The sequence below is a fragment of the Trachemys scripta genome, chromosome 1 (assembly GCF_013100865.1).
Source record: "Trachemys scripta elegans isolate TJP31775 chromosome 1, CAS_Tse_1.0, whole genome shotgun sequence".
Lineage (NCBI taxonomy): Eukaryota > Metazoa > Chordata > Testudines > Emydidae > Trachemys > Trachemys scripta.
Genome location: NC_048298.1, coordinates 239138389 through 239158283, shown reverse-complemented (window position 1 = coordinate 239158283; position 19895 = coordinate 239138389). Strand labels below are relative to the sequence as shown.

General features: G+C 39.4%; 1 protein-coding gene across 1 annotated transcript in view; it reads right to left on the bottom strand.

Annotated features, from left to right (window-relative positions):
* The window catches only part of TUBGCP3 (tubulin gamma complex associated protein 3), a 122613-nt gene that overhangs the window by 89813 nt on the left and 12905 nt on the right, over window positions 1–19895 (bottom strand). Inside the window, exons 2-7 of the mRNA XM_034758143.1 lie at window positions 17620–17727; window positions 17216–17283; window positions 9704–9781; window positions 8789–9006; window positions 8189–8361; window positions 5217–5335 (exon numbers count right to left, since the gene is read on the bottom strand). Coding sequence (XP_034614034.1) covers window positions 5217–5335; window positions 8189–8361; window positions 8789–9006; window positions 9704–9781; window positions 17216–17283; window positions 17620–17727 — 764 coding nt within the window. The remainder of the gene's footprint in view (window positions 1–5216; window positions 5336–8188; window positions 8362–8788; window positions 9007–9703; window positions 9782–17215; window positions 17284–17619; window positions 17728–19895) is intronic.

The window sequence follows — 19895 nt, the reverse complement described above, 5'->3', positions numbered from 1 at the left end:
CTTTGCCTCAGGCCAACAATGCAAAAGGAGCAAATGCTGGAAGGCGTGCTTGCTCTGGTGGCTACAGAAACAGGTGAATATGATACTCTCTGATTGGATTTAGAGTCTGTTTTCTTTCCTGGGTCCAGTACAACTCTGACATGTACCAAATTCTACTGACTTATGTATTTCTGAAAGCAAACCCTGTGAAGAAGTATAGGTAGCACATCATCTAAACTTGAAAACTTATCCAGTAGCTGCCAATACAATTAATCTCTCCTGGCTTCTGCTACCGCACCAAGAATTCTGTCCAGCACTGATGGATTTTGACAATTTTACATTCTTTTGATTTTCTTGACAAATAACATTTTTCAAAGTTTGTGGCGAGTCTTTTTCTATTTGATGTAAGCTTTAAGAGCCTTGTATCCACCATATCTTCATATACTGTAACATCCCTGTAGAGGTAAAATTCCCAAAGGATATTGTGAGCATTACCACCACCACCACTTCTCATTTTGTACAAGTATACAGATATATGCTAAATTAGATATAAACTAGATCTGTTAGTATCAAAATTGCCATTTTTGTTTGTTGAGCACTTTGACCGAAGTCCAATATGAAGTTGTGTATTGCCATCTCGAAATTAATACTGATCTGTGCATAAGTGACACCAAATTAAAAACCTAGTTTTCAGAATATTTCAAAAGGCTAGTACTGCATGCACAGGCAATGACAAATTAAAGCCTTCCGTCAGGCAGGCTAGATGCTACATTGTATGTACAAAGGTTTACAAATGTAGAAGCATTACATTAGGAATTCATGTCCACTTAGATGAATTCCTAATGTAATGCTTCTCCATTATTTAGTACAAACTATGGGAAACTGATCTGGTCAGCAAATTTCAGCTGAAACTAGTATACAAAACTATTATAATCACTTGGTAGATACTTTGACAATTAAGAATATGTGATGTGAAAACATTTCATTTTAGCATATTGCAAAATAAAATACTTGTCCATGCAAAACTAATAAAAATCTTTTAATACATTGTCATTGGATAGCTTTAACCAATAAATACCACCTTAAGGTGTTGAAATTAACTTAAACAGTAAAAACTGTAGTCCATCATATTCCAGTACTGTGCAAAAAATGACACTCATTTTGGCTACTGTTGTTTCACCCTGCTTACAGGCTTACAGCACCACTTGACTGCTCCACATCGTACCTCATCTAAACGTATATAATAAAAAATAATAATAATAATATTTTAAATTACACTGCTCTACAGCCAAAATGCTTCTGAAATAAATGTAGTCAAACTTTACTAATTCTGGGTCACTGAGAACAAAAATGATGCATAAAATTATTGATTGGCTCTAGTTTTCAAGATACGCTATTGGGTCAGTATATACGACTCTTGACTTGGGAATGGCGGAGGATAAGTGAGTTATAAAGGGAAGGGATCTCAATTTAAACCAGAAATGACTAAAATACATCTTTGACTGGATCTATGAATAAATCTATGACTGGGTTTGGACAGTACTTGCTTTTTAGGCAAAACAATGAATGAAGCAATCTGAAGCTGGTATTGCGTCATACATGATATGAATTGCATCATGTTATTCCTAGAAGTCATGGATGATTCAATCATAACAAAGCTTACATCACTCTGCTGAACAAATTGCCCTATATCAGCTCTAGAAATCATACAGTGTCGTGCTCTCTTATTTGTCAGTGTTTGATTTTGCAAAGGGACACATTTCTGTTTAGCCAAAGTGAGCAGAGATGCCTCGTACTTGTGTGAGCAGTGCAGATAACTTCTGCTGTGTTTGTGGTGAAGTGACTTTTGCATCACAAAAGCGCAGTATACCCACTATGGTTAAGAAAGCCTATCACCTTTCTTTTGGCTGCAAAACTGGAGATCAGGACAAGAGGTGGGCCCCACACATATGCTGCAACACTTGTGCAACAAATCTTCGCCAGTGGTTGAACAGGAAAAGGAAATCTATGCCTTTTGCAGTGCCAATGATTTGGAGAGAGCCAACAGATCATACCAGCAATTGTTACTTCTGCATGGTGCCTCCAGTTGGGAAAGGTGTGTCAAAGAAGAAAAAGTGGACTGTGCATTATCCAAACATTCCATCAGCTAAACGTCCAGTACCCCACGGAGAAGGGCTGCCGGTTCCTGATGCACCAAAATCATTCTCACTTGAGTCAGACGAGGAAGAGGAAGAGGATGAAACTTCTGGTCCTGAACCATCAATGTCACAGGACCCACATTTTCTCCCATCCCCCTCCTCTGAACCACACCTCATAACACAAGGTGAACTGAATGACCTTGTCAGGGATTTGGAACTACCCAAGAGTAAGGCAGAGCTGTTGGGCTCCAGACTACAGCAGTGGAATCTCCCGGCAGGTGATGTTAGGGTTTCCATGTTCCGTGACCGTCAAAAAGATCTTGTCCCATTCTTCACGGAAGGTGATCTTGTAGCCTGCAACAACATCGATGGTGTGATGGCAGCCCTCAACACTGTTCACGATCCAGATGAGTGGAGACTGTTCATTGATTCATCGAAGACGAGTCTTAAAGCTGTTTTACTGCATAATGGCAATGTTTTGCCATCAATTCCAGTTGGTCACGCAGTCCATATGAAGGAAACTTATGACAACATGAAACAACTTTTGAGGTGCATAAACTATGACCAACATCATTGGAAGCTTTGTGGCGATTTGAAGGTTGTTGCTTGGTCTGCAGACTGGACACACAAAGTACTGCTGTTTTCTCTGCGAATGGGATAGTCGTGCAAGAGATTCCCACTACATCAAGAAAGATTGGCCACTCTGACAGTCATTGGAGCCTGGGAGGAAAAAAGTGTTCAGCATCCACCACTTGTTGAATCAAGGAAGATTTTGTTACCACCCTTACACATCAAGCTGGGTCTGATGAAGAACTTGGTCAAGGCCATTGACAAAACATAAGCAGCTTTCAAGTACCTCCGTGGACAATTTCCAAGGTTAAGTGAAGCTAAGATAAAGGAAGGTGTCTTTGTTGGTCCTCAGATTCGTGAACTTCTTTGAGATGATGCATTTGACCATGCACTGCGTGGCAAGGAAAAGACGGCATGGAAAGCCTTCCAGTTAGTGGCAATAAATTTTCTCGGAAACAACAAGGCAGACAACTACAGGTTGTTGGTGGAAAACCTCCTCAAGGCATACAAAAGCCTTGGTTGCAACACGTCACTAAAGATACATTTTTTGCACTCTCATCTAGATTTTTTTCCACCGAACTGCGGAGCAGTGAGCGACGAGCACGGCGAGCGATTTCACCAGAACATAGCAACAATGGAGAAACGCTATCAGGGCAAATGGAGCCCATCAATGCTTGCAGACTATTGCTGGACAGTGACAAGAGATGCTCCATTTAATGAATACAAGAGACAAGCCAAGAAGCGCCGAGTCGACACTGAATAGGGCTAAACTATGTACACATAATAGTTTTTTTGCCTTTTGTTTCATAATAAATGTTATTTATATAACCCTTTTGCTGATTTTTAAAGTGTTACATAAACAGGACAGGTGAAATATTACCATGTAAAGCAACCATAAACACATGAAAAGACCTAGGTTTACAATTTATGATTAAAACTCTACACAATATACATAGACATAAAATGTAAAAACTTTAATATCTTAGAAACAGTCGCCAGTTGTTTTAATTGTCATATTTGAATTCAGCACATCAAAATACATAATAAATAGCACATTTTATCTCTGAAGCAGACTATTTCTCAAAAATTGTAGACCAATGTTATATATGATGTGGGTGTGTGTAGGGTTGATAAATTAAATTCCAAAATATGTCCCTTTCTGGAGAATTGCCACATGCTCATCTGCAATGATTACTGTAGCCTACAACACCCACATTGCCCTTTCCCAGACCAACAAAAATTCTACAGCTTAGATAACGTTCCTTGTTTATTCTTAACATGTATCTCTCATACTCCCTTCAAATTCCTCCATTAGCTCTGTGACACAGAGACCCATTGGTACCAACGGGCAAAGGATGCACTGTTCTTTACAAGCAACTGTCTCAGACCAGACAAACTCACTACACCTAAGTCACAAACTTTCATGGCATTTATCCAAGAAGGACATCTTATGAGGTCTCTACTGTAACTTACCAATACTCAATCACTGCGAGATGTGTGTATGGTTAATATTTAAGGAATAACAAATATATTGAAAATTATATCCTTTATGGTCTTGGAGTTAAAATGAGTCACCAAGAAACCCGAAGGCTCAGTATTGGCCCATTCAAGCAGGAGGAAGTTGTCACCCCTCATTGGCTAGCCCTGTTTGTTAATAAAGGCAAAAGACTGATTCAGTATATCACAGGGTAGAGAAAGACAGACACTCTGATTCCATTCACTGAGGAGACATCTTGTTGAGCAGGGTTGTTTCAGGAAAGATTGGATCCTGGTTCCCGTACTATGCGTTATACAGCAGTGGTGATTTAAGGTAAACTGGGGTTCACTGCTCCCCTGAGAGCAGAAGGCTCTGGGATTTCTGTGAGTACCAAGGGTCAGGGGCTGGATATCACAGTGGAATGCTTAAAGAAGACTCAAGGACTTAGATGCACTTCTTGTTAACCTGCAAGACAATGACAGGGCTGGCATAGCCCGGAGGAGAGTGCGTCCATGGCTGAAAGGATAGAGATGTTAGGGAGCTAACACCCAGTCACTATAGGCAAGACTCCCTCTTATTAGAGGGTACTCTACAAACTCTCATGAGTTTCTTCTTTATCATATACCATTGCTTGTATTTACTTTCATGGCCCTTCACAGGTCTGCACCTTCCCAATTATCCACCCCACCTCTTAACACACCCAACATCCAACAATACCAGCCTCGTCCACTTTGATGGGATCATCTCCATCCTTTATTCTACACTGCCCCTTTATGAATGCAATGCCTTCTCTGACCTAGTTTGTAAAGCCATTCTTCTCCTCCATCTTTTTGCAGGCAGTACACAAGAAGTGACCTTGAAGATGGTATGACCAATGATAGTGGATACGTTTAGAGGTTGTTGGGTATTGCTGTTAAGTTGGGTTTTCTTAAAAATTAAATTGTACATACAGTGTATATAAATATGTACATTCCAATGGTATCCCTCTCCCCAAAGCTTTCCTGCCTGTTCCGATTCCATTCATCAATAAAGTGATAGCAATTGTACAGTACCTTTCCTTCTACTTTATAGCAGTTTTCAGAATTGCACATTTTGATGTTTTTGCCATCTATTCCCTGGAAGACGTACAAAATGTCTCTTACAAGGTTTGCTTCAGTTATTTCAACATTGCCTAAAGAAAGAGAACACTGGTTAAGCCTGTTTAGATTTGTAAGGATACTTAGATTATTCTTCTTAAAAGTTAAGTAGCAGTTGAATTGAAAAACAAAGACTTCCTTCCATTTATTTTAAGTTTTCCGTGATGAAATTGTCCTGAAGAGGCACAAAGAAAGCCATATGCCTCTACCTGAAAACATTCCAAAGCAGTTCAGCTATCAGATGCGTGTGCTCTAAACTCAGCACAACATTCCAGAGACTATAAAAGGAACAGACAGCCTTTAAGGTCAACTCCGTTTTGATCTTACCATAAGTGCAAGTAGCCCTGAATAATTCCTTGTCCTTTCTTGACTGCACAGTTGAAACTTGTTTGTTGTTTCAGAATTAATTTTTCAATAGTCTCCTTTGGAGACAATAAAGCTCATCCATGAAGGAGATCTGCTATTAAAAAAAATGTTTCTTGTGAAATCAGGATATTTTTCTCATATTTAAAAATTACTCCAGTGTTGGGTGCTGGGAGATCACTCAAACGTTTTCATCTGTACAGCCTTTAAATCCCAGGCAAAGTAAATGCAGAGAAAAATTTAAGTTATGCTCCTATAAAAAGTTCTAGCTCTTGATTCAGTACAGCTTAAGGTGCTGGAGTATCCAATTTGTCCTCGAGTTCACAGCTCTGATTGAAGTCCAGACTGCTTTTGTGCCTCAGGCTATTTATCAATTTACAGAAAGCAATTCAAGACAGTGAGCAGCTTTTCTTCATTTGCTGGGTCTTCCAGTATCCTGTACTTTTGTGACCTTATTTGAGGCGAAGAACAAAGCCATTTCAGTCTTGACGATGTTCTCAGTATCAACTACAGATTCTGTCTTAATAGGAAGCTGCCTCTTCTGGAATTGGCAAGAGAGCTGTCCTGATTTGGGAACCCCAATGAGTTCCTTTATCTTCTCCCCCCAACTTTTGTAATAAGACACAGGTGTGCCTGGTTTAGGCTAAGGAAGCCAGCTGGGTCATCTAAGGACACAACCTACAGTAGCCAAGAGAGGCTGGCGTCATATCAACATCCAGAACATTAAGTGTAGCAAGGTTTTCTGAACACCTCACAGACAAATAACGCTAGTCTATGTTATGCTTTAAGACACTCCCATTAGTCGAGAGGGTACAAATTCTCAAACACAGCTGAAAAGTATTACCTGAAGAAGTTTATTTCACAACAGAGAAAAGAAAAGATTATCCAAAGTCACTGTATCTGTAGATACATATGAACCTTCTTTTCCTTTCTCCCTTCTTCAGAAAAATCAATAGTCTGGAGGAAGGAGAGAGGAACTGAGGGCATATGACAGTGTGGTGTGGGATCCTTTTATAGTTTCAGCTAAAATGTGGGTGCACTCTTACATCTAGCATTTCAACTGTAAGACAGCTCTAGAACAGGTTCACAACTCCTGAACTGCACATTTGCAGAGGCAATATCAGAGAATGCCAATTAACAGTAATCAGCCTATTTACAGAGATCTGTAATTATCTGTATGTTTTGTAAATTTCAATAGTTGCCTGTTCTTATATTTGGAATGTGGTTTTACTCTAAAAAGTGACTGACACTTCATGTACACTTAATACAATCTGTTCCTTGTATGAATTAAGAGTCATACCTGCTGGTACATTGATAAAAATAAGTTTTTACTACTTTTAGCACTGAAAAGCTAGCATGACAATAAGAGACTGGGCTAAATTATATATTTCCTCTTGTGCATTCACAGTATTGTTAATCAGATTCTAATTGCAAGGCCAAATTCTATCTTCAGTTACAAATGTACACTCCATTTGGTCTATCTTTTTTTCTAGCAACAATACACAATTGGAATAACCCAGCTTGATTTTCAAAGCCAGGATACATTTAGCAGGGCTGGCAGCTAGGAGATCTTTTATTTGCTAACTGACCACATTTATTCAGGAAGCAATTTTAAAAAAAATGGCATTGGGAGGCACCTTGTCTCTTTTTAGTCACTATTCAGCATTGATCTTGTTAATACAAGAATGGGAGAGGTTTCTGAATACAAGTAGGTGGAAGGTTAATTTTCCTCAACAGCTACTCTACAGTTGAGTTAGCTAGTTAAACTGGTCAAATTCTTCGCTCAGTTAATGTAAATCCAGGAGTGGCTCCTTCAAAATTTATTCAGTCCAGATTTACAGCAATGTAAATAAGATAAATTAATCGATTATATTTAAAAAATGACTGCACTATTCACTATTATCACTGCAAACTGTGTCAGCGAGGTGGTACTTCAAGGACTGTGTACTCAGATAATAAAAAACACAGTTACACATTTTACTTATTCATCAGACCCTCGGTTATAGCACGGGACTGCGCATGGATCCCAAATTTAATTACCTTCATTGGAATCCGCGTTCTAGCGGGGGTCCAGTGTATATGTGAATATAAATAGTTCCATGTGTTTTAGGGGAAATGGATAACAAAGGGGACAAAATCCCAAAACTTTTGATCATCATCATCGACACTGAAGCTTTTAAGAGCATATTCATTCACAATCCATCTGCTCTGCTACTTGGTCCTGCTGTCCACGCTACTTGCAATATTAAAGAAAAGATGAATTTTGAATGGGGAGAATGTGTACTCAAATCATTTCCCCCCCCACAGTAGGAACGCAGAAGAGTTAAAGCCAAATACACTGCTCTTTTGTATATGTGCTGTCTTCCTAACTTCAAATCTGTCCTTGTGGGAAAGTTCTTCACATATAGTAACATACAATGGAACAGAAGCTATTCCCAGGAAGAGTACAAAACAGTCACAACAAAACAAGAAAAGAAACAAGTTGCAGGAAAAAAAAAATCCTTAGCAAAAAGCATCTTGCTCACCACTTGTCTCCCCTTCTCGCCTTGACCGCGGCACATTGCGAGACACAGTGTTTGGAAGGCCTTTTGAGGTAGAGCTTTGTAACGAAGGCTGGCCAGCAGTTAGAGCCCAAGCAAGACGTGAACCCAGCTGTTGACGAAGGCAATCTCCCACCCCTGGAGCTTGATAGGATTGTCTAAAAAGACAGGAAGAAAACAATGTTAACAGGACAGTGTGTGAAGTCTGCACAGCTGCTCTGCAGATGAACCGAGGACCTCAGTGACCAAGACTGAAAGGCATGTAAACTTCACAGGCACCAAGCTGAAACAGAGTAACGCAAAACAGTGACATGAAGATATTCACTAACAGGAACTGTGAATAAGGTAACCATATATCCTCTCTATTCCTTAATTCACCCATCTGTAACATGTGGTCGGTAAGCATACTTAAACCATAACAATATTTTGAGGTTTGCTATTTTGTAAAGTGCTTTGAAAATGTATGGAGATACAGTGATAAGCACATTCTGTATGGGTAAGAAATTTGAAATCACTGGATAAAAATGCTAAGTAATATTAAAAATATTTATCAAGGTCTTTGCTATAGGCAAGATTTAAATTTACCCTGGAAGGAGGGACTGTGGAGTTGGCGTTGGCCCATTCAGGGCATACATGCTTATGCTGCTGATCCCACTGCTTGCCATACTGCCCGCACTCTGGGCAGACTGAGCATTGCGGTCCTGATAATTCAATGGAAGGCTTTGAGGCCTGGCATAGTAGTAAGGGGTTGAGTGAGCATCTCGCGGCAATGCTTGAGCAAACAATGTGGCATAACTTGACACCTTAAAGACAAAACACAAAGATCTAATTGTGAGTTACTTTAATCAAACACATCAGTAACTAAAATATTTTTCTCTCCAACTGTGTCTCTGAACTGTTATTGCCTTTCCTAATAGTAAATTAAAGTCAGGTATATACTAGAAAAGGTTTGCTGGTATAGCTATATATTGACAAAACCCTCTTAATGTAGAGGCAGCTTATACCAGCCAAAGAATGCATTTGGCAGCATAATGCATTTCACTTGCCAAACTGGTATATGCTATCCCAGCAAAAGAACATTTTTGCCAGCATAACTGCAACTACACTAGGACATTTGCTACTAGTAAAGTGTTGCCAAAACACCACATCCTCAACCAAAATTGCTATACCAGGAAAAAAAAAAAAAAAAAAAAATCAGTATGGAGTTGACCTACGTTAAATCTATCTATCCAAAGTGTTCCAGATAATGAATGCCTCACATGTTTAAGTATAAAACTGAATAATTAAAGAGAATAGCTTCTTTAATTCTCATTGTTAGAATATTTACACAAAATACAATTAAAAATTTCTTGCTTCCAGCCTTTCCAAGAACTTTGCAGATACTTTCCTTTTTGAGGATGTTTGTTTTACTCTGGATGTTAACATCTCTTAACATTCCCATTTGGGATTTATACTGAATTTTAAAATATTTATTGAAGAAACAAAGAACCCCTTACCTACCTTGTTAGACTGCTTACGTGGGTCTTCACTAAGGCTGAGCAGGAGGTAGAGTATTGACCATTTGTTTTTCAGGACGCCCTATTCAGAGATAGGCATGTATTAGATAATATCCAGTTAAAATTAGACATTGCTCCACAATTATTTTCAGAGTTTACTACATTTTTACCCCTACCTCATAACCTAGATCATAAACAACTAATTTCTACATTGTCGTTGTAAAGAGCAGGCTAAAACTGTAATACACCAAAACTACACAAAAACATAATTTAAATATACACAGGCAGGATGTCTGAAGTCATGTTCTCAAGGTAGTGACATTGGAGTTTATATGTCAGTTCTATAAAGAAAATTTCCTCCAGCATTCAACATTCTTGTGTCACAAATTCTCACGTGCACTGAAAGGGATCAACTAATCAGCATACCAAATTTTAAAATTCATAAAGGAAGTTTACATACTGCTTCATGTCCACCATACATCAATCAGTTTCTATTTGATCTAAATCAGCATCTTGGATTAACCCCTACTTTCTACAACAGAAGCAAGCTGGAAGACCCAATCCTTGAAAAATCTAACAAATAGCTGCCTTTTCTCTACTGATCCCCCTTCAGGGAGGTTCCAGAATATGAGGAATCTAACCTGGGATTACTATAATCTCTATAAAGAACAGAGAGACAAAGGAAACTACCAAACTATTTACGAAGTCCGAAGTCGGAGGCACAGAGATCACATAGCTGTACTCAACTGTGGACTGTACCAAAACAAAAACCAAGAGAAAGGAAAAGTGGAGCTGTGTTGGCTGCTATCTTGAAACACTGCATTATCAACCTTTTAAATCTCAACAGGAAAACTGACCTGCAAGAGATAACTTAATGGTACAGCCATGTCAGATGAATTCCAATGTCACCTTGTAAAGAGTAATAAAGACAAGTGTATAAAGATTTCCTTGTTTTCACTGCACATTAATACACATGGAAGCATATACTCTATTCTACACCACTAACTCATAAATATAAGGGAGTTTGATGGCTGACAACTTTCAAATGGGTTAATGATGTAACACTTCATGGGGAATCAGTAACAGAGTTGAGGAGAATGAGATTTTATAGAATTTTCCCAAAAAGTGATTTTTCCCCCCCCTTCTAAATTTCTTTTGTCTAAATTTTGTAATAGTGCAACCTTACCAAATCAGGAAATTCAACTTTATGTAAGAAATCTTTACAATTTAGGTTTTGCACTTAACTATAGAAATTTGGCTAGAGTTACAACCATGAAAATGGAGAATATCGTGTTCCATTTCTTCAATAGAAAGGCCCTTAACTTTAATTAAATTAATATTATGTCAGCAGTTTCCAATATCCCTCTCTGTGTAGAATACACAGAGACACATGATCCAAGTGAGATCATATGTCCAATCGCTAGATTTCTATGGTCATGGACTCTGTCTTACATCTTCTGAGACAATTTATAATGAAGAACCCCTAGACAATTTTGTAAAAGGTCACTTTCTAGAACAGTGTTCTTTAATTAGAGGCTGGTAGGTCAGATCTGGCCAAATGGGGTCTTCGCTTGGCCTGCTGGACATCAACTATGCCACTGGAGGTTCCACTGCAAGGATGGTCCCACTACCCAATTCCAGCTCACCCCAGGCTTCCAGCAGCTCTGGCCCTTGTGCTACCTTGCCAGTCCCAGCTGCAGCATCCCCATGCTGGCCCACCCACTGAGCACCCTCACACTCCCCACCTGACCAGCAGCACCTGCCAGGTCAAAGGACGCTCTAAAACTGTGTAGGAAAAGGGGCCTCCTGGAGGGGAGCACAGGGGTCAGAGCCACCAGGAGCAAGCTGGAATTGGGTAGGGGGCCACCCTCACAGTGGAGCCCCCAGTGGAAATAGGAAGGAACAGCTGATGCCCAAAAGGCCCTAGCAAAGTCAGCACAAACTAAAATTTCATACAATGACTTGTTTATACTGCTCTATATACTACGCACTGAAATGTAAGTACAATATTTATATTCCAGTTGATTTATTTTATAATGATATGGTAAAAATGAGAAAGTAAGCAATTTTTCAGTAACAATGTGCTATGACACTTTTGTATTTTTAGGTCAGATTTTGTAAGAAGGAAAGGTTGAGAGCCACTGTTATAAACCTTTTATCATTTTTGTTGCTCTCTTCTGGACTCCATCCAATTTATCCACATATTTTTTAAACTATAGTGACCAAAAGTAGACGCAACTCTCCAGCTAAGACACAGTGCCTCCTGTGTTTTACATACAATACTCCTGTTAATACACCACAGAATATTAGTCTTTTTCACAGTTGCATCTCATTGTTGACTCATATTCAATTTGTGATGCACTATAACACCCCAGATCTTTTCAGCACTATTACTGCCTAGCAAAATGGTTATTCCCCATTTTGTAGTTGTGCATTTGACTTTTTCCTTCCTACCTGTAGTACTTTGTACTTGTCTTTAATGAATTTCATCTTGTTGATTTCAGACCAATTCTCCAATTTGTCATGATCCTTTTTCATTCTAATCCTGTCCTCCAAAGTGCTATCAGTCCCTCCCAGTTTGATGTCATCATCAAATTTTATAAACATATCCTCCACTCCATTATCCAAGTAATTAAATATTGACTAGTACCAGAATATTGACAGATTCCTGGGGAACCCCACTAAATATTTCCCATCACTTTGATAGACAGCCATGGATAACTACCGAGTATGATCTTTCAATTAATTATGCACCCATTTTGCAGTAAATTTCATCTACACCACACTTCCCTGGTTTGCTTATGAGAATGTTGTGTGTGTCTCAAAAGCCTTACTAAAAATCAAGATAATGTGTCATCTTTCCTCCCACCCAGCCCACTAAGCCAGTAACCCGGTCAATAGAAGGGAATTAGGTTGGTTTGGCATGATTTGTTCTTGACAGATTCCTTGTAACACTCTTACCCTCTAGGTGCTTACAAATTGATTGTTTAATAATTTGTTCCAGCATCTTACAGGTACTGAATTTAGGCTGACTAGCCTATAAATTCCCTGGGTCCTCTTTGATCCCCTTTTTAAAAGATAGGTATTATATATACACACCAGAGGTGGCCAAACTTACTAGCCCTCTGAGCCACATACAACAATCTTCAGAAGTTCAAGAGCCAGAGCACACCTGCTGGGAGCCAGGGCTCAGGGCCTCAGCCTCACTCCTGCTGAAGCCTCAAACCCTGGCAGGTGCGCCCCGCAGGGCTGAAGCCCAGAGACCCTCCTCCCCAGTGGACAGAAGCTCCTACCCCACTACCTCACTGCAAGGAAGAGGTCCCAAGCTCCCCCCCCACCCTGACCCAGTCTGGTAGGCGGAGAATAGGGGGTAGGGAGTGGGCTTGCAAGCTGCACTTTAATGGTAAAAGCCACGTGTGGCTCACGAGCTACAGTTTGGCCACCCCTGATACATACCCCTTTCCTGTATTATCATAGCACCTAGGAGCCCTAGTCATGGACTTTGACCACTGTACTAGGTGCTGTAAAAAAACAAAATGTATGTTAGAAGTCCTCATAGGTCTTTCTGTGATTAGTTCAGATATTCAGCAAACTGGGCAGGTCATCCAAATTCCACCTGCTGGAAACAACTGAACCAGCGAAGACCTCATTAACGGAGGGGAAGCAGGAGGAAGAAGAATGACGTAAGATTTTGATGTACTGGCCATCTGTGATGTGATAAACCTTAATGTCAACTGATGAAAAACAAATATAGCTTGTTGGATAAGATATACCCCACTAAATACATATGAACTAGCCTTGTGAGTCCAGGGTGTGGAGATGGAATTCACAAGTACCAAGTAGCTTTCACTTTAAGGGAAAAGTAATTACTACACTTTTGAAATAGATAGTGTCCAAGACTGTTGCAAAAAAAAAAAAAAAAAAAAAAAAAAAAAAAAAAAGTTCCTCATCATAAAACACATATCCATACCATCACCACCCACATATAAAATGTGGAGGAAAAGGATTTTCATGGCTAATACTACACCTAACAGCACAAAAAAAATTCTGTGGAATCAGTTGTGTAGCTACTGTAAGCAGGGGAATGGTCCCACTATTGTGGGGAACTTGCCTGGCTTCTGCACTACGCCAGTGGAATCAGACAGCAAAAGTATCTGAGTCCCTTGCTCCAACGCCCTTTACCCAGACACCTGCCTGACCCTAGGACTTCCCTTTCCCTCTCCTGTGAGGCAGAGTCCTTGTAACCCCAATAAGGTTGGGCCCAGGATTCCTGGGAGGCGAGGCCCCCAGTCTCATCATGGTCACTTAGGACAGGAGCTAAGGTGTCCCCACCTCAGGGTACTCTTTCCACACCTGCCACTTCCCTGGCCCAGTGAGCACTACATTAAGTTCAAACAAAATACAATTTATCAAACAGAAAGAAACACTAAGAAAAATAAGGGGAAAAAAAATCAGAAAGATTAAAGGAAACAAGTCACCCCGCCCTCTCAGCATAGGGAAACCACAAACAGCAGTATCTAGGACTTAAGAAAAGTTCACAGTCTATTCCTCACCTGTCCCAGGCCTCCTTCCCAGGCCCTGGCTGCACTGCAGTGATACCACGGGTCAGACACATGCCCTCACTCTCTCCCCAGCACCAGACCTCCCTCTAAGTCCAACCTGCAAGACCTTGTCTGGTGATGTGTCCCTGTGCCGGGCCCTCGTTCTCTCCAGCTGCTCACTGCACTCGATGCCAGTATTACTTATGGCACAGCGCACACACACTGCCCGCTCTGGCCCTGCAGCTTCCCGCTGTAGCTCAGCCGTGGCTGCTCTAGCTCTGGCACGGCTTTGGCTCCATGCTGCTGCTCAGCCTCCAGCCCAGCTCAGGCTGCTGCTCTCCCCTTAGCTCTGTGCTCAGGCAGCTCCAGAGCATGAGACCCCAGGCTCCTGACTCCCTCATTGGCCTACCTGCCTTGTCAATCAGGTTAACCTGGACTGTTGGCCTCTCCCTATGGGCCTTGGGGACTGTCAGTCTCAGGATCTTGATTTCTCATTGGCCCTTCCCCCTTTTTTTTTTTTGGAACTGGGAGATGGACAACCAAAGAAATCCCACTAAGTTTCAGTAAGGGGCCAACAGTCCCCTTACACTACTGTTAGCATTCAGAAACCACAGTGTGTGCACTTTTCAAAAACAGAAAAAAAAAAATCATTCTAGTGCTTAGATACTACAATGACAGGCATTTGAGAGAGACTGGTATAGGGAAATGGGGAGGAGGGAAGAAGGTTCCAAACAATGCCTATGAAATAGTTATAGGCTTGTTCTAGTAGATGTCAACTAACAAAAACGGGGGGAAACAGAAGGTTAAAGCCCGTTTAAAAAGTTTAACTATGTTATATTCACATTCTTGTAATTGTGTTCACATCATCTATTATTCTGCTTCAAGTAATGTATGGTATTTGTGCATGTGTGTTATAATTGTTTACATTTTGGTCATTTTCATATGCTGTGTGTCCATATTACTCTTACCAAATGCTAGCTATGATAATTCTACATTAGATCAATAGTAAAGCGTGTGTGTGTGTGTGTGTGTGTGTGTGTGAATTTTACACACACAAAAGCTACCTTAAAAGAACAAGGTAGCAAGACTGCTGACAGTGGGCCTGAGGACAGCTGCAAGTTAGTGCTGCTGAAATGGAAGAGCTGATGATGGAGCCTACTGCAACCTGGGGACACTGTCCATCACTACAGAAGCTGGAAAGATATCTTGTAGATATGTGGAATGGATGGGGAAGGAAAAAAAGGAGTAAAGGTGAGCTGATAAGCTTAGCAACAACATTGGTATTTTCAGGATTAGGGCCTTATTTTTCTAAAGCATATGCGTAACTTTAATGACTTCTTAAAATTAAATACATAAGTGTTTTCAGGATTAGGACCTAAACGCAGCAATCAGATTTACTGAATGTTTCTCATTTGTAATGAGACAGGTACTACCCATCAATGGTCCACAGAGTCTAGTATTCTGACAATGGCCAGAACCAGATGCTTCACAAAAAAAGTGCTAAAAGTCCTGGAGTGAGCAGCTGTGGAATAACCTGCCCACAGGGAAAGTTTCTTCCTAACCCACTGAAGTCAGAGACTGACTTACGCCCAGAAGCATGAGGGTTTATATTCCTTCCAAAGTACTGTATGGAATTTTTATTCTTTCTGCATGTAACTCTCGATGTTCTCCATATAAGTGTCCCATTTTCATGTGATCTTGCTATGCTCTTGTTCTCAATTATATTAGCCTTCAGAATTCATTGTCACAATATAAAGTTCCTTAGTAGAACCATTTTTTTAACCTACTTAACACAAAAGTTATTTTTCCCCTTCAAGATAAGGGGTGGTCACTGAAACATGTTAACAATCCTTTATTACAGTGGTTTTCAACCTGTGGTCCGCAGACCTCTGGGGGCCCACAAACTATGTCTAAGGTGTCCACAAAAAGTGACTATGAAAATAAAGTTTCAGATCCCAGATCAGGCATTCTGTTTTTCTGATCAACCAAAAATATGTGAATACCCCCACCTACAGGTCAAAACCCAGAAGTGTTGTCATTATCATAGAAGCCCACAGTTTAGCACCCTTTCTCATGCCACATTAAATGCTATGCCAAGCACGTGCAACATTTATAGTTGAACTCTGTTCAGTCAGTTTTCAGTCTAAGACTTCTATGGTAGGGGGCAACAGACCACAGGTTGAATTTCCAAAGGGGTCTGCATCTCAATTTGAAATTTTTTTAGGAGTCTGCAAATGAAAAAAGGTTGAAAACCACTGATCAATTATACTGGAAATTTTAAATCCTACATATTAGTTTTTGCCAACTAAAAATATCCCTATAATATCTCTCCTTATCACACTATACAAAACAGATGACATACAATTATGTCTTGTTGTCTATCTCAGTTTCATTGAGATTTTCGTCAAACATGATAGATGTTCAAGTCTAAGAATTCAGGACACATTTAAAGTATTGATTTCTTCCCATCTCATCTAAAGTTCTAGCCTTAGACTTCCCCTTCTTCTGATAGGTAGACTCTACAGATTACCTTCTATTGTCAGAAAAGACAGCCATATGCTGCTCTTTGATAAGTGCTTGTGTATTAGCAGAACTCTCAAAGTCAGCAAAACCCTTAACCTTCAACATGAAAACCTCAGATCACTTAAAAACTCAAAATAAGAGGACTGCTTAACTTCTAATCAATACACTTCAGGACACATTATCCTAAAAATAAGTGGCAGTGAGATAATCCTTCAATTTTACACATTAAAAAAGTAAACACTTCTATTTTTGCAAAGCTACTTCCTTCCCATAAAATGTTCTTTATGCAGTTATACACAAACCAAAATACTGCTGATATGTTCCAATTTTACTTTAGTCCACGCTAGTTTCTTACATTTTGAACTATAGGCAATTTAACAGCAAGTCCAGAAGAAAAACATTGTAAGAATGAAATTATTGGTAAAGCCACACATTACTATACGTTACTATACCTGCGAATGGAGTTTTCTGTAAAGTTCTGAAAACAAAGCAGCATCTGCTTCCCTTCTTTGTCGCACAACTGTTAACAGAAAAAAGCTTCTTAGGGTACGAAACTTAAGAAGTCAATTATAGTAACAACATTACTTTGTATTGATACAGTTGTGCAATTCGTTGAGTGGGAGGAAAACAAGAGGATAAAGAGACAGTTCACTTTCCATACACATGCACTCCTTGGCCTCCAAGGGTAAGTCTACAGAGTAATCAAACACTTGCAGCTGGCCCAGACTCCAGCCTGAGTGGTATTTTAAAACACACTTAGAATACTGTTACAATTTTCACCTTCTACAAAACATATTGATTCATTTTAAAATTATTCAGATCTAAATTACTGAACATGAAAGGAAGCCAGACATACGTTCTTTCTTGATTTTCTCCGCAACAAGAAATTCATCTCTTTCAACAGTAGGAGCAAAGTTGCTTCCAATAACTCTCACTGCATATTGAAACTGCTGGGCTACATCCGCTGAAAGAGGGAGAGGAAAAAATTAGTTAAGCCAACTTTTAAAATGAAGAAAAAATAAATAAGGGCGGCCATGTTACTAAGTGATTAAGTCAAATAAAAATACAAAAAATGTAGATGTTTCAAATGAGAGAAAATATGATAGTGACTAGATTAAATCTTTCCCCTAATACTACCTTGCATTGATATTTTGTCCTGTATGCTCTTATGCAGAAACAGTCAGTCACTTTAAGAGCACAAATCCAATTATGGAAGTAAACTACAATTTAAAAATGCTGGCACCTCCTTTTGTCAGCATATTTCTTAGCATCTTGCTTCATGTAACAAACATCAATACTATCTACAAACATGAACAGTTCAGTCAATAACATATCTTCAGTATGGGCCAATATTTACACAAACACAAAAATGAGGGTGTATAATCTCCTTTTTCCTCCCTAGTCTAAGCATTCTACAAATCTGAATTCAAGAGCAGATTTCAAGGTCATTAATCAAACTGGAGATTTACTGAAGTTAAATTACAGAATCCCATGGTAATATAACATACTGATTAGCAGAATTGCAAGAGATCTGCTTTAACCATGTTTATTCATTAGTTTTGACAAATCAATTAAACGTACAGGTACTTACTTTTTCACCCTACCAAAATTATCTTTCAGTTTCTTAAACTGTTATGCACAAGGACTAAGTACTTTACCCCAGTAACTTTCTACCAAAAAAATAAAAAGTACACCTCCAGTTCCATTTAAAACCTACAAAATCCAACTAGTCAGCAATCAATTTCATTATGATCACAATAAACTTATCATATGTTTATCTTAGAGATAAAATCCATAGTGGAGGCACTTAAGTATAGCACCATGCTAATCATATGGCAGATAAGGGCAAGGTGTAGAAAATCCACTGAACAAAGACTGAGCTCTCATCTCAAATTGGCAATGGAAGACAATTAACCAGAACAATTAATGATAAGCATCTGAGTGCTAGATGTTGATCAAGGTTAAACACACACTAACAAAGGAAGAATCAGCTTAATCCTCAGTTTTTCCACCCATGCGAAGCAACCCAGAAGCGGGTACCATCTATGTAGAAAGAAAAAAACCCAGCAAAATTCCACAGGCACTAGGATTCAGCTTAAGGGAGGAAGACAACAATTCTCCCCTCCTCCTGCCCCAGCACTACCTCTCAAATACCACTTATCCAACCCCAAACACTCTCCAAGGATCTTTGCAGCAAGCTCAAATTAGTGGGCTACAGAATTTGAGCAAGTCCTGAAAAGCAATAGCTGGTGGATTTGAGGTCCCAAGTGGAAAAGTCTGACAAAATATATTATATAACACTGCCATCATATCATTTGAACTTTTGTGTAAGTATTCAGATATTACTAGTTGTTATGAAAGGTTTGGCTCTGTATGTGTGTGCAGAGTTACATAAAGGTCTTAACTTTATGCTTTTGCAAATATAGTTGTAAGTCGCAGAAATTAAGCTACAGCAATATCTTAAAACAAAAAAATGCACTTCCAAAACTGTTGAGGGTGTTGAAAATGTGATAATTTACCTCACACTTTCATAAATTCGAGCACTTAAGAGCAGGTACATCAAAAATCTTCCACTGGCCATGCACACCACATTTTTACTACTATAAATAAACGTATGTTTTAAATACAATACCTTAACTCTGAAATATTAATTTTAAGTGTACTACTTTGTTATCTAGAGATACATTTCAGAGAGATATGGGAGAGCAGTCAGTCAATATCTCAAAGCTTGTCTCTCTTACCAGCAGAAGTTGGTCCAATAAAAGATATTACCTCACCCACCTTATCTCTCTAATATCCTGGGACTCACACAGCTATACCACCACTACACATCCTGCTCATTACGGGCAATACTTTCTGCGGGAGTGCTTTTGGTGGTAGACTCCTGACTTCACACACAGAACAAGCAAGATGGCATACAGTAGTTGTAAGAAATAGAGATATATTTAACAGTAAGATGTCCAATAGCAACACACACAGGAAGTTTATTACTTAAGCAGATGTATTGTTGAATTGTCCTTCTCCCCCAAATGTCCCCCATGAGACATAAGATGAACTTAAAATATAAGCGTACACAAACACATTTCATTGTATAAATATGTAAACAAGTGCAACTGCTATGCAACACTGCCA